A 16361-nucleotide genomic window follows, 5' to 3' on the forward strand; every position below is an offset into this window, starting at 1 on the left:
AAGATACATCAATTGGTCTCAACCCACCTGGAGCAAAGGCAAAGGAAGAACACCAAGGTCACACGACAACTAAGAACTCAAGAGACAGAAAGGGCCACATGAACCAGAGACCTACATTATCCTGAGACCAGAAGAACTAGGTGGTACCCGGCCACAACCGATGTCTGCCCTCTCAGGGAGCACAACAGACAACTCCTGAGGGAGCAGGAGACCAATGGGATACAGACCCCAAATTCTCATAAAAAGACCACACCTAATGGTATGACTGCGACTAGAGGAATCCCAGAGACAATGCTCCCCAGAACTTCTGATGGCACAGGACAGGAACCATCCCCGAAGACAACTCATCAGGCATGAAAAGGACTGGTCAGCGGGGGGGAGAGAGATGCTGATGAAGAGTGAGCCAATTAAATTAGGTGGACACTGGAGAGGGTCTTGGCAACTCTTGACTGGAGGGAGGATGGGAAGATTGAGAGACAGGGAAGATGGCAAAATTGGCACGAAACGAGAGACTGAAAGGGCAGACTCAATAGGGGGAGAGCAACTGGGAGAAGGGAGTAAGATGTATGTAAACCTACATGTGACAGACTGATTGGAATGGTAAATGTTCACTTGAAGCTTAATAAAAATTAATTAAAAAAAAAAAGGATAACAAGCATTACAACAAATGCACAAATATAAGAAAACAAAATAGATAAAGGGGATCTCAGAAAAATTACAAACTTCTGCTCATCAAAAGACATTATCAAGAGTAAAAAGAGAACGTATAGACTGAGAAAAATTTTTTGGGAAGGATGTATCAGATAAGGGCTTAATCTCCAAAATTAATAGAAAACTCCAACAACTCAAAAACAAAAAGATAACCCAATTATAAAATGGGCAAAGGACATGAACAGAACCTTCACCAAAGAAGTCATCCAAAAAGCCAAAAAACACATGAAAGATATTCACGATCATTAGCCATCAGAGAGAAGCAAATCAAAACTACAAGGAGATACCATCTCACTCCTACTAAAATGGCACTGATTAAAAAAAAACAGAAAATTACAAATGTTAGTGAGGATGTGGGTAAATTGGTACCCTAATTCATTGCTGATGAGACTGTAAAACAGCACATGTACTATGGAAAATGGTTTGGCAATTTGTCAAAAAAACTAGAAATAACAAGATAACAGACAAGTGTCAACTTTGGTGAAGGGGCAACACACAACATAGAGGAACTCAGTGCAACCTGACCAAAACAAAAGGCAAAGAAGTTTCCTAGACACATCCAAACACCTTGAGGGACCTAGTTGCGGAGGCTGGGCACTAGGGACCATAGTCTCAGAGGACATCTAGGTCAACTGGCATAACATAGTTCATGAAGAAAATGTTCTACATTCTACTTTGGCGATTAGCATCTGGGGTCTTAAAAGCTGGTGAGCAGCCATCTACAATACATCTATTGGTTCCATCCCATTCAGAGCACATGAGAATGAAGAAAATGAAAGACACAGGAAAACATTACCCCAAATGACTAAAGGACCACATGAACCAGAACCTCCTCCAGCCTGAGCCCAGAAGAACTAGATGGTGCCCCACTACCACCAGCGACTGCTCTGACAGGGGTCACACCAGAGAGTCCTGGACAGAGGAAGAGAACAGAATAAAATTCAAATTCACAAAAAAAAGACCAGACTTACTAGTCTGATAGAGACTAGAGGAACCCCCAAGGCTACGGTCCCTGGACACTCTGCTAACCCAGAACTGAAACCACTCCCAAAACCCACTTTTCAAAGACTAGACAAGCCTATAAAACAGTAACACACATGAGGAATGTGCTTCTTAGTTCAATCAAATATGTGAGACCAAATGGGCAACTCCTGCCCCAAAGCAAGATGAGAAAGCAGGAAGGGACAAGAGCTGGATGAATGGATACGGGGAACCCAGAGTTGAAAGGTGGAGTTTGCTGTCACGTTGTTGGAATCGCAACCAATATCACAAAACAGTATGTGTATAAATTTTTCAATGAGAAATTAACTTGAGCTGTATACTTTCACCTAAAAAAAAAAAAAAACCTAAGTCCATCACTGTCAAGTCAATTCTGACTCATAGCAATCCTACAGGACAGAGTAGAACTGTCCCGTAGGGTTTTTCCAAGGAGCTGCTGGTGGATTCAAACTGCCAGCCTTTTGTTTAGCAGCAGAGCTCTTAACCACTGGGCCACCAGGGCTCCCTTTCACCAAGACATAATTTTTAAAAAAGCTGAAATGAAAAAAAAAAAAACAAAACTAGAAATAGAACTACACTGTGATCAAGCAATTCCTCCTCTGGGAATATACCCAAGAGATGTAAAACTACTGACATAATCAGATATACGCGCTCCTGTGTCCACGGCAGCTTTATTCACAAAACAATAAATACAACCAAAGTGTTCATCAATGGATGAATGGATAAGCACACTGCGGCACATACAAACAACGGAATACTACCACAGAGAACTGTAAAGAACAATACTGAGTCCCCCAAAACATATTATAACCTGGATGGACCTGGAGGGCAAAATGCTAAGTGAAGTCAAGCGTATCAGGACAAATATTGTACAATCTCCTTTTTATAAGACAAGAACAGATAAATACAGAGACCAATGTTCACCAGTGGTTATTACTAGGGAGGGGGGTGGGTAAGTATGCTTTAGAACTTAAGATGATTATTATTTTGGTGATGGGAAATGTGGCTCTGAGTGTGGATGTAGTGAACACAGCTCAACTAAAGACAAGTGTTTGAGCACAAGTAGAAGGGTATAGACACAACTAATGAGAACGCCATCAAATTGCAATACATGTAACTAATGTCAATGAACAATTTATCTAGAAATTTATAAAAAAAATCATTGGGGGATATATAATTTGGCAAGAACAGTAATAACTAAAAATGTGTTTGGTTACACGGATATGTAACTATGCATAAGTATGCACAGGAAGGCACATATGAATAATTGCAGGTATACGTACGTACATGTTTATGTGTGCTGCATGTATTTTCAAGTATAAAACACATGGGGGCATGGTTATGGATGCTTCCTAGATACAACCAAACACCTCATGGGATTGGTCTACTAAGTTTGAGGACTCAGGACCATAGTCTTGTGGGACAGCTCAGTCAATTGGCACAGTGTAGTCCATAAAGACAATGTTCTAAATCCTAGTTTGGTGAGTAGCATCTAGGGTCTTAAAAGTTTGTGATAGGCCATCTAAGATACAACTATTGGTCTCTACTTATCTGGAGCTAAAGAGAATGAAGGAAACCAAAGACTTAAAGAAGAAACTAGTTTACAGAACCAGTAGTCTACATGAATAACTAGACTACCACTACTGACACTTCTGACCAGAGACTCAACATGATAGTCCCAGAAAGGATGGAAGAAAAATGTAGAACAAAACTCAAATTCCTCAAAAAAGGTCAGGCTTACTGGACCCGTAGAGGCTAGATGAATCATAGAGACTATCACCCCTGAGATATTCTTTAAACTGGGAACTCAAACCACTCCCAGAGGTCACCTTTCAGTCAAATGACACACTGGCCTGTAAAATAAATAATATTACTGGTGAGTACTGTGCTCCTCAAAATATTCATCTAGATGCAACAAATGCTTAACATTTATCCTAGACCAAAGATGAAAAGACTAGGGCAGACAAGAAAGCTAGATTCATGGAAACAGAACAACCAAAATGGAAATAACGAGGATGCTGATACATCGTGAAGAATGTAACCGATGTCACTGAACGATATGTACAGAAATCGTTAAATGAGAACTTAATATCCTGTGTAAACTTTCACCAAAAACACAATAAAATATTAAAAAACAAACAAAAATCAAAACAAAACAAAAAATCTGGGCAACATGTTGTCTACATTTGCTAAACCTAAAAAAAAAAAAATTATGGACTAAAACTACTTGGTTTAACTGATACTTGGTGCTTATGATCTAATGATTTAAAAATCTGCCAAACATAAATGTAACAGCCAGGAGTATCTTATGGATATATAAAGTATCACCCAAATCCTTCAACCAATTTCCTCATCTCCTTTTCAGAAAATGATCTAAGCAACTAAAGTGTTTCTAGCTCTATACCAAAGCCCTTTTACCTGTCCCATAAATAAGCTTTCGAAGGTTTGGAGTTGCTTGTTGCTGCCTCAGAAAGGCCTCAGCTGCCTTCCTAGAAAGGTCTTCCTTCCACTTGAGGGTACCTGAAAGGACCAATGGTGACATCCTAGTTAAGTTTTTTGTGTGTCCTCCCCTTCAGCCTCACTGTTCATTCATTCTTTTATGAGATGCAATATTTGAACAAATTTGGAGTTAACAAAATCTCCAGAGCAAGAGACCCCCAAATGTAGCCATTCTATTTACAGCAACATTCTCAGCACCAAGTTTATAAAAGCAGTCAATTCCATTTAAACATACCTGATGTTTCTGTGGAATAGTTACTTTCTTCCTTGTAATCCTCCTCCGGTTGGAATATATCTTCTACATCACTGGCCTCATCAATTATGTCCTCTGGCCCCAGTTTCTGACCACGGCCCTCTTGAGAAGACTTTGGAAGCCTTTTCCTAACCATCTCTTCATTTTCTGCGTCCTCCTCCTCTGAAATGAGAGAGGAGCTTTCTTCAGATTCATCTTCAGATGCAAATGCCTCTTCAGTTCTGCAATGATCTGAATCTGAAGCGGTGAGGACTGCTTTTTTCATAGTCAAAGATTTCTCTCGATTCAATCTGTCAGTCAAACCATTAGCTTCTAACAGTCCTAATTTATAACCGTCTCCAACAGCCTTAGAGTCTAAAATATCACTTTCCACTTCTGCAGTAGAGTCCTCCTCCTCTTCACTGCTTTCATTGGCTTTTTCAGCTTCCTCTTCATCCCCTGAGCTCCTCTCAAGGTCATCATCACTATCAGCAAATGCAGGCAAATCCACCTCAATGTCTTCTTCCATCTCCTCAAGTTTCTGCTGTTTGATACCTTTAACAGTCATGTACTCTTTATCAATCATTTCATCGTCTTCTTCCTCTTCTGTTTCACCACCACTAGAGCCATTTTCCAACCTGTCACCTTCAGACATTTGTTCATCATCTTCATCATCACTATCTCCAGGTTCATCTTCTTTATCTCCAAAAATGGCTTTCCGACGCACTCGACCAGTTTTCAAATCCATGTGCTTTTCCTCTTTTGGCATCCAAAGCCTGTATTACACCAGTAAATGCAAAATAACTCAATTTGTAAAACAGTCGGCTATACCAGACATGGCAATATAGTCAACGAGAATGCAAAGAAATACGAAGAAATGTCAAGGAACGGTATATAATGACATAGCATAGAAAGGAATGGCTTGATAAATCCAGTAAAACCTGTGTAAGGTGGAAACCTGTCAAGAGAAGGAAAACCCAACTATTTTCCACTAAAACCAGTGATAGTAAAGTGGTAAGACTGCACTCTGTCATAGGCAGAAAGCTTTCAAGACCCAGAAAAACAAGACAGTCCCATCGAGTTCCGGCTCTCACAGGTTTCGCTGTATTAGAATAGTTAGTAAGCAAACTTATGTAGTTTTCCAACACCCCACTTTGAAGGAACTTACTGAGAATAAAGAGATAACTTAAAAAAAATTAATTTTAGGAAGAAATTGCTCAAAAGAGAAGTGAAAAATTAGCAGATCATTTAGAAGACTAATTTCCAAGCTTGAAACTGATGATCCTTAGAGAAATGGCTGATTCTAGGTTCAAGGCAGGGAACGTACAAAGCAAGCCTGGAACATACTGTTGTGAGAAAGTAAGAAAGTGCTCAAAGAATAACAGGGATGTGCAAAAGGACAGAGACAAACTGAAGGGCTCCCACGGCCAAATTTGGGACAATATAGGCATTAGAAAGAATAATAATAGTAATGGATAACACATGGAATAAAAAGAAAATCCATTCATTAACAGTGATACTATAACAACAGTGAAAGCGAAAGCTCTTTTTTAGAGAATGCCAGCTAATCAGCGCAGAAGGAATCACGGATCAAGAAAATCATTATTCTGAAATTACCGATGCAATCAATAAATGATGCAATGATAAATAATCATCAAGACACTAAAATCATGGGATGAAATAAAAAACTCTATGGATGAAGCTATTAATGTAATGGTATATATAAAATTATGAAATTATAAAAATACTAAAAATCTAACCATAAGGGAATGTTGGTAAATTAAAATACATTAAAAACAATAAAATGGGAAGAGTATAAAAAGACTAAGTAGAAAAAGATAAAGAAATAAAAATTTCCCATGCATTAAGGCTGTAACTACATTGGAAAAAAGTATACACATAGACAATATTGACTGGAGGTGTACTCAATAACAAAAACAGGTAGGTAGTAACAACACAGATCATAATAATGGTGACCTTTTGGTGAATACTTCTTATCTCCCAGGCATCAGGCTAAGCAGTTTATGCTCATTATTGTATTTCATCACCATGACTCTTACGAGATATTTAGAAATTGAGGCTTAGGGATTATTTCCTCAAATTAATATGTCTATTGCTCTTAACTAATGTGCTATACCACCTGCTAGTTGGGTTAAGGGTAGCAGATGATACTACCTAAGTTTTTCTTCATGTTTGTATATATTTGTAATAAATTATATACCAGATAATCTTAATCATTTTTCAGATTGATTTTATTGGGGGTCATAAATCAATGCAATCAGATGTTTTGCAAACACCCACTAGGGACACAATATACAAATTCTCAAGCCAGAATGAAAAATAATTCACATAAGCCAACCATTAGTGGGGATCTACACACAGGAAATACCACTACAACACTCTCCAAGTAATAGTCTTAGATAAGGTATGCCGCTTCTGGACAGCCTCTTGAACAAGCTCCTGATTCTGCCTTTTCTAGTGGTTTGGATACCAAAAAAGGCAAGTGGCTTCAGTTTTCCTAAGAAACAAAATGCAACGTATAGAAAGTTTCTGTAGTATTTGAGGTTTATTAAGCATCCATTAAAAAATGAATACTGTATCTTATGATTTTGAGAAAACACTTATATATGTTACATAAGTGAAAGAACTCTCAGAAACACATGCACATAAAAAAATTAGACAAAACAAAAAAACAGGAATAAATTCCACCAAAATGTGTTACGATGGCAGAATTATGGAAGTTATAATCTGTAACACCATTTTTTTTTAAATAAAAAATTAAAAAAGCAGACTTACCCTTGATTATCTATATCCTCTAATCCTAGTGGTTTGGAATTAGAAAAAAGTGCTACTCTACTTGAAGCCATTTTGGCATCAATAGTGGAATGGGTGGAAATGAGATTCTGGACCAGTTCATGAGTAGGCTTCACCTCATCCTGTCAAGGCAACCAAGAAAGGAAAAGTGAGGAAAATACAGTGGATTCTGATGAAAGACAAACTGGTTTCAATCACTTCCTCAGAATTACCTTAAACCTAATTCCTGAGAATCCTTCTTGCTGCCTCAGAAAGAAGAAAATTCTCACAACAAATACTGATATTGAGCCCCACCTTCATTAAATTGTTCCCAAGTTCATGGAGTAATAATCCGTTAGCCTCAATTCTTAGCTAACTTTAGCTCCCATGCTATAGAAAATCACTGGCCCCAAAAAATCGCATTTCAGAAGTCAAAGAAATAAAAATCCAGAGCTCATTTTTAAAAAAGTTTGCGACTCTTTGAGCCAAAAATTTTACTTCATGGAATTTACTGTACACTCACGAGTTGCTTAACGTCCACAATACATTATGTGAAATAGGGCATTATACAATTTGGATGTTGTGTGAACACCTGAGTCTGCGGGGCCCAGGGGCTGCTGTGCGGCGTGAGGCCTGGGCAGCTCCTGCTGCAGACGCTCAGGAGAGCACTTGGTCAGGTCCCACCCAGCACGTGGCCCCGCGGCCCTGTGAAAGTCACCATGGGGAGGCTCTGGGCACAGGCCCAGGCAGCAAGGGAATGGTCTCAGTGACCCAGCACCCCCACCTCACCCAAGCTCTGCCATGCTTGCTGACCTTGGGCACTTGGGAGCAGGATTGAGTGGCCATTCCTCCCAGTGGCAGGGACGCCTGACCCACAGGTGAGGGACAGTGGGGCAGGCTCACTGCCAAGTTGGCCTGTGGGCACCCTGCAGAGGGCACACACCAGATCATGGACATATATGCAATCAAACGTTGCCTGAATGGATGTTATGTGGCACATGACCATATAAACAGATTCCCCAGGAATGAGCAAAGCCTCATGCACAAGGGTGGTCACTGATGTACTGTTCACACCAGAGCAAATGGGAGCGGGCTCCACAGCCCTCAACAACTGGTTCAGTAAACACGTTTTACCTACAGAATGAAATACTACACAGTTGTCAAAAAGATGAAAGCAGCTCTACCTAGCCAAAGCAATAAGGCAAGAAAAAGAAATCGGAAGGGAAGAGGTAGAACTATACTTATTTGCAGATGACATGATCGCATGTATAGAAAATCTCAAGGAATCTACTAAAAAGCATCTAGAACTAATAAAGAAATTTTAAAAAGTTACAGGATACAAGGTTAATACACAAAAATCAGTTGGGTTTCTATACACCAGCAATTTGTAAAAGAGGTTACTAAAGCAACTCCATTTATAATAGCATCTAAGAGAATAAAACATCTAGGAGTAAATTTCCCCAGGGATGTGAAAGACTGAGACAACGAAAATTATAAAATAATGCTGAAAGAGACTTTAAAAAAAAAAAAAAAAGAAAGAAAAAACCAAACCCGTCGCATACTAAATAAATGGAAAGACAATCTATGCTCATGGACTAGAAGACTTAATATAGTCAAGATGTATAACATAATCATGATGAAAATTCCAAAAGTATTCTTTACGGAAATGGAAAAATTAATCCTCAATTCTATATGGAAAGACAAGAGACCCAAGATAGCCAAAGCAATTTGGAAGAAGAAGAACAAAGTAGCAGGTCTCACATTTCCTGATTTCAAAATAAATTACATGGCTACAGTGATCAAAACAGCCTGGTACTGGTTTAATGATAGATGTGTAGACAAATGGAACAGAATTGAAAACCCAGAAATAAATCCACACATCTATGGTCAATTGATTTTCTACAAGGGTATCAAATCCATTCAGTGGGGGAAAGAACCATCTCTTCAACAAATAGTGCTGACAAAACTGATCTCCACATAGAGAAAAATAAAACAAGATCCATACCACACACCATAGACAAAAACTAACTCAAAATGGACCAAGGACCTAAATGTTAAATCTAAAGCCATAAAAGTTCTTGGAAGAAAATATAGGAGCAAAGCTTTGGGACCTAATTTTTTTCAGTGATAGATTATCAAATATAACAAAAAATACACATGCAACAGAAAACAAAACAGATAACTGGGACCTCATAAAAGTTAAATACTTATGTTCATCAAAAGAGTAAAGAGACAATCTACAGACTGGGAAAAAATCTTTGGCAATGATGTAACTGCTAAGGGTCTAATATCTAAATATATAGAAAACGTCCCCAACTTAACAAAAAGACAAACGACCCAATCAAAAACAGACACTTCACAAAAGAGGGTATTTAACCAGCCAACGTACACATGAAAAGATGCTCAATGTCATTAGCCATCAGAGAAATGCAAATCAAAACCACAATGACATACCATTTTACTCCCACTAGAACGGACAAGATCGGAAAAAAAAACTGAAAATAGCAGCTGTTGTAGAGGATGTAGAGAAACTGGAACCCTTATCCATTGCTGATGGGAGTGCAAAGCGAGATGGCCATTGTGGAAATCACTATGGTGGTTCCTCAAAAAACTAGAAGTAAAGCTGCCATATGGCCCAGCAATTCCACCCCTGGGATCTAATAGAGGTGACATGAACAGACATATGCACACCTATGTTCATCACAGCACTATAAACAATAGCAAAAGGGTGGAAACAATCTAAGTGCCCATCAACGGAGGAACAGATAAATAAAATGTGGTACACATGTGGTACACACATACAATGTGATACTACTCAGCAATAAAGAAAAATGAGTTCCCAAAACATCTTGGAACATGGATGATCCTGGAGGACGTTATGTTGAATGAAATAAGTCAATCACAAAAAAACAAATGCTGTATGTTCTGACTTTTATGAAATGACATGAATGAGTAAATATATAGAAACTAATGTTTATTAGTGGTTACCAGAGATGTAGGGGAGGGAGGAATTCACTCTCCAGATAGTAGACACTTGTTATTTTTGGTGATGGAAAAAGTAACAGTGAATAAGGGTGAAGTGTACACTGAGTAGTCAATGTAAACGAAGTCACTAAAAAGTACACAAGAAAAAAGGACCTGTTGGTAATTACTATGGCACATATAATTTTGAAACAACCGAAAAATATATGTGCAGGTATATACATATGCATGAAGGCATGTATGTGTATATAAAGGTGTATGCCTACGTATATACATTTATATGACTATATGCACATACAGCCACTTCTCACTTATCAACATGGTTAGGTTTCATGTGAAAACTGGTACTATGCGAAAATGAAGGATGACCATATCAGATCACAATGGAGAATGACTACATCATTACATAACTGTCAAACCACTGAGAATCATGGCCTAACCAAGTTGACACACATAACCTTAACCATCACAACCAGCATTACTCTTGCCTCACATCCTGCACCTTCTGTCACTAAAGAACAGATCCTAAGAGAACGACGAGAGTTCAGATCAAAGTTTCCACATTCTCACCGATTCCTGAAAAACATGGCTGCCACCGAGATCAACATAGACAGCATCTTTGTCGTACAACACACCACCAACGCCAGAGAAAGGTGCATAAACCAACTTCTCTTTCTCATTTAAACAACGCTTCTTCTGCTGTTCAGGAAGAGCACACGGGTCTGGGAGAAAACTGACATCGCTCACAGTGAAATCTCCTACACCTGGAAGACAGAACAAAGGAAAAGGGATTCAGCTGACAAGTGAATTAAATGTTGGTAGCAAAGCTCCAAAGTCCAAAGGCTTAAGACACATAAAAAGGGGCACCGTTCAACACTGGGACTGTACCATCATCAAAGCAGAGGGTATCTGTCAACTCCTTTGCTAACTGATGCATAGCTGGGTTACTTTTTAAACCTCCACTAAGATGGCTCTAACCTGTTGACCATTCCTCAGTTTCTCATGAAATCACTCCCAAAGTTGTAAAAACACAGAGTTTTACAAGAGGATACCTGGCATGTGAATTTGGCTTTTATTTTTCAAGTATGCTCCTCTTAAGTAACCATAAAGAGACACCTTTCGGTCACACTTGATATTTGTTCGAATATCTTCTGGGTTTGTCAAATCCTCCATCCTAGAAAAATAAAAACTCAATCAAGACAGAAATGAATATTAAAAGTTCACTGTACCTCCCTCACATGTCAATGCTTCATCACATTCACTCATTTACTAAGCATTTATAGAAAATACAGAAGTAAGGAAGCAGAGTTCAGTCTACCAAAGGAAAAACAGCAGGCATACGACTGTATCTCTTTTATGGTGTATGGGACATACATTCCCTAAGACCTCAGAAATAGGGAATGATTTCTACCAGTAATCAGGGGTAGAGAACATATTTAACAAAACCTTTATGGAAGACAGTTAATCTTTGATTTGGGTTTTTTAATGTGCCTTGGATTCTGGCAGGTGGAAAAAGGGTATTCTAGGCTGAAAAAGCAATGTGAGTAAAAACATAAAGGAAGGAAAGTGCAAGGCACATGTGAGCTGAGAAAGTAAGACAGGGCCAAATCCTGTAGTCTTTTAAATGCTTTACAATCCTCGTGATAGAACATTCCATATTCACTTTTGAAGGCAGAGCATCTTTAAGTGATGATTCAAGGAAAAGTAGATACCGCCCATGAAGTACATTTCTTCCCCCACTAATCAAATACGCACAAAATAAGCTCTATCATTGTTCTTTTTTAACTGTTTTAGCTTTAGGATATATGTGCCAGGAAGAAAAAGCTTACATTCACTTCTTACCTGTCTGCCAGGATATAAGGGTGAGAGGTTTGCCATGTGAGAGGCCTAAACTTCATAACTGTAATAAAACGGCCCAGATTATGAATTTCTTGGTTTTGATATTCTCCATGTACTATTCCAGAAAGGTAGAACAGTTTGGCACCCTAAATATTAAAAAAATAAAGTTAAATTTCAATTAAATTCTTCTCAATATTGCACCAAAATAAAGGTCCTAAGTCAGAAACAATTCTAAGTAAGTGCCCCTTCTGGCAAGACAAACGTCTCGATGCTTCCGGAGCCTATAGGGCTTCCTTCGAGACTCATCCTATTAGGACCAATCAGGGGCTGAACTGCAAGTTTAGTTTCATGATTGATCTATGTTGATAGGAGAGTGGCATCTGTCTGGAACACTGCACACAGAAGGGCAACGAGGCTCCTCAGCACAGAAAGAATTCTGTGACGAACTGGCCACAGCAGTATAGAGGGGAGGGAGGAGTGGCAAGATGTGTACTCTACAGCTCCTAATCCTGTAACTAGGAGAAACTTCTGATGAACTCTAACTCATGAACCCGAATCACTTACAGCCAGACACTGCCTGGTACTGGTGGACAGAGAGACGATACATCGAGAAGCCCAGAATAAAGACTGTCTCAAGGGAAATATTGCAGAGACTGGAACCGATACATAAACTCAGGAGTGAATCCTGTAGAGATATTTGTTAATCTCTCCTTCACATTGTCCATTTGAAAAGGATTATAGTATTAGTGTTCAAAAATTATTTCTCTTCCTACCGGGTAGACTTCTGTCCAGAATCTGTGTTTTAATCGCTTCTTTGTCTTCTTCAGTTGCTTATTATGCTTGAAGGAGTCTAGGTGGGTGAGAACTCCCATAATTTTTGGAAAGCCATGTACTTGACAGATGTTTAGAAATTCAAATGTTTCCATTTCAAACCCAAAGCTGGCATCTACAAGCATCAGAACCTAAAAACAGAACAATTTCTGAAGGAAGCTACTAAAATGAATCATGTAGACTGGCGTCAGCACACTATATAGCCCATGGGTCAAATTTGGCTCATCACCTGTTTTCGTAACAAGTTTTATTGGAACACTGCCACTTTTATTCATTTACATACTGCCTATGGCTGCTTTTGCACTACAAATGCATAGTTACGTAGTTGCAACAGAAACCTGCAAAGCCTAAAATATTTACTATCTGGCCCTTTACAGAAAAAGTTTCCTGACTCCTGCTATAGACTAAACCGGATGACTACCTAGGGATCACCCTGACAAAGAAAATATCCTCTGAGTTGCTCTAAAAGGCAACCATAAAATGATACCCACCAGGATATAAACTCTGCCATGTCAAGAATTCTGAAGTGTGAGAAGTAACTCAGAAAAGGATGGGTCTCACTTCAGGAAATGAATGCTCTTTATTAAGGTATTTTAAAGCTAAATAATAGACATCTAACAAGGAAGCCAAATAACAGATCTGTGAGACCCAAAAAATGGAAACAAGCAGTAACGAATTACAAAAATAATAAAGAAGCACAGGAAACCGAACATTTTTGTTTCAACCTTCTCATAAGAAAAAAATAATATTTTTTTTGCTGGGAAGTGTGTAGGAAAGCTCTATCTTTCATGTTAATTTATATCATGTAATTGCTTAGAAACTAAAAAAAAAATGGCTCCCAGTTTATAGAGTTGAACCAAAGGGCTGTGACATTGTGATGAAGGGTAATCTATATGAAAATACAAGCAGATAAAACAGATTTTTAATGAGAAACTAATTTGCTCTGTAAACCTTCATCTAAAGAATGATAGAAAAGGAAAAAAAAAAAAAAAAAGGTAATCATTGTGATAAACCTTTTGACCCAATTATTTTATCCCCAGGAATAAAAAAACAAAAGAGCAAATTTCTAAAATTTATGACTCTTCAAGCACGCAAAATAATTTCAGAGTTGATTCCTGGAGGCTTCTAGTTTTAAGATATTATAGACATTACTGCTCTTGTCTATCTGTAGTTAACTAAAAATCAGAACAAAAAACAGAAACAGAAAAACCCATCTTTGATTAAAATAAGGAACGGCCATAACCCCAAACCACAAAGTACACAAAGGTAGGCTACAGAGTGTGGCAGAAGCTCGATGCCAGGAAGCATAGCTGCCACTGCAGACCCCAGACCAGCCAGCAGCAGTGTTCCCCAGATACACTACAACAATGTGAAGGCAGGTGGGCTGGTTGGCTCTGGAATATTCCCACATCCCATTTGACACCATGGAGTGCCAGGCAGCAAGCAACTACTGTAGGATTAGGGACTGGCATGCAGCCCCTTAGCTGTCAATCTTCATCAATTAAAGATAAGTGAAGCCTACATTCCTCCCTGAATACACACATATGTGCACACATGCATGTGCACACACACATCTGTGTATTATGTGTGTGCCTTCGCATGACTTAGGATGCTTCATGGCAGCCCAGAGAAATCAACATAAACTAGGTTAAATAAACCATAGTGTAGCCTCACAATGGAATAAACTGTTAAAAATGATGTTGAGCTTATAAATACTCACTATTTATAATCCAGGCAGAAAAGGTAAAGCACAGAACAATATATTTTAAAATAACAAAAGGGTGAGTATATATTTATACGTTCCCAACAGTACATCTTGAATAGAATACCAAGTACATGCAATCTTTTTTAAAATCTTAAAAAGATGCACACAAAATGTCCCTCCTAATATGAATATGCTTTTAATATGGGTAAGTTTTACATAAAAGAGAAACTAAGGACTATCATATTCTGAACTATTTTAACCTCTCTAAATACATATGGGTTAGTAAGTTTATACTGTTTTGTGCTGATAAAAACACACTTATATTTACCAATGATAGCATCACGTTTAAAATTTAAATAGCATTTAGTTTTGGGATATTTAAATGGAACAGCTGTAACATCGTCATTAAATTACTTTGTATTTTATATTTTAGCAGACTTCCTGGGCCAAAGGATAAAACTTATAGCTCTTTGTCAACAAACAGCTTTCTAGAAAGAGTTGAATAAAAAAAGCAAGGTTTATCTATTACCCTATACTCCCTAATCAATACGGCTTAATTTTTCTTTCTTAAAATTTTACTTCGATTTTCCTCATTTAAAAAGTAATTAATAGAATGTTAGTAATAATTAAGATTATCATTTCTGTAAATGCAATCAAGGCTGCATATTCTCCATATACTAAAGACTGTTTGGATTTTCTATTTATAAATTCCAATCACTCAAGGGCAATTCATGTACTTACCTTATCATAATCATTACAAACAGAAGTTCTGGCCCCATCAAGAGCAAGGTTCCCATCCTCAGACAAGTTACTTAACTACTGGGACCCCCAATTTCATCAAGAGAATACCTACTTACCTCAAAGGCCTGTTGGGTAATGGGTTAAATTTGGAGAAAGCTGTTAGTGCAGTGCCTAGTAAGGGTCCAAGAAATGGTACCTAGCATTGGTACATACGTGTATACGTTAAAGAACGTATTATCTATGTTCTTCAAAGGCTTTCTCCATCCTGCGGTTGCTTTTAGGTTTTAGAATACATTCGATTGTGCACATTCCTTTATCATCATCATCACCAATTCAGACACATCTACTATATTTCTGTTGATACCATTCTGTTGATAATCATAAATTCTACTGCCCTTCAGTATAGGATAAATAAACTATCACACAGCTAATATCCACCAGAAACCCAGGCTGCCCCCATGGACTTACCAAATCCGCTACTTTAGCCAGATCAATCATCATGTTAATGTCACACCCACATTCAATAATGGTAAGTCTGCGCTTTTTACCTGCAAGTGAAAAAATCAAAATTTTATTTTTTTTAATTTCCTGGAAAAAAAAAATCTATCCATTAACTTGAATGATAATTTTTTAATTGCATTCAGTTGTTGTTAGTCATCAACTCAGTTCTGACTGATGGTAACCTACATGTGCAGAGTAGAACTGTTCCATAGGGTTTTCACGGCTGTGACCTTTTAGAGGCAGATCTCCAGGCCTATCTTCTGAGATGTCTCTGGGGGATTTGAAGTACCAACCTTTTGGCTAGTAGTCGAGAGCTTAAATGTTTGTACCACCCAGGGATCCCCAACTTTATCTAGTAAAATACCGTGTGCATTTATAGGAATAAGCCAAAAGTTCGTTTTCATAGAGAAAACTGCTAAAATAAAATAAATTCTATTCTGGTTTTTTTTTTTGCTATGGTCCCTCTTAATTTTAAATACAGAAAGTCTATCCAGATAGTAAAACTGCTCAAATAAGTAAAATTCTGGC

The 16361-nt window shown here is 38.1% G+C and overlaps 1 protein-coding gene across 5 annotated transcripts in view; it reads right to left on the minus strand.

Moving 5' to 3' along the window:
* The window catches only part of BMS1 (BMS1 ribosome biogenesis factor), a 109151-nt gene that overhangs the window by 82672 nt on the left and 10118 nt on the right, over positions 1-16361 (minus strand). For all 5 annotated transcript variants that reach the window (XM_064290343.1, XM_010598233.3, XM_010598234.3 and 2 more), the window contains exons 4-11: positions 15801-15880; positions 12829-13017; positions 12059-12201; positions 11269-11390; positions 10787-10980; positions 7238-7377; positions 4445-5217; positions 4129-4230 (exon numbers count right to left, since the gene is read on the minus strand). In XM_064290343.1, coding sequence (XP_064146413.1) covers positions 4129-4230; positions 4445-5217; positions 7238-7377; positions 10787-10980; positions 11269-11390; positions 12059-12201; positions 12829-13017; positions 15801-15880 — 1743 coding nt within the window. The remainder of the gene's footprint in view (positions 1-4128; positions 4231-4444; positions 5218-7237; positions 7378-10786; positions 10981-11268; positions 11391-12058; positions 12202-12828; positions 13018-15800; positions 15881-16361) is intronic.

The sequence above is a fragment of the Loxodonta africana genome, chromosome 8, assembly GCF_030014295.1.
Source record: "Loxodonta africana isolate mLoxAfr1 chromosome 8, mLoxAfr1.hap2, whole genome shotgun sequence".
Classification (NCBI taxonomy): domain Eukaryota; kingdom Metazoa; phylum Chordata; class Mammalia; order Proboscidea; family Elephantidae; genus Loxodonta; species Loxodonta africana.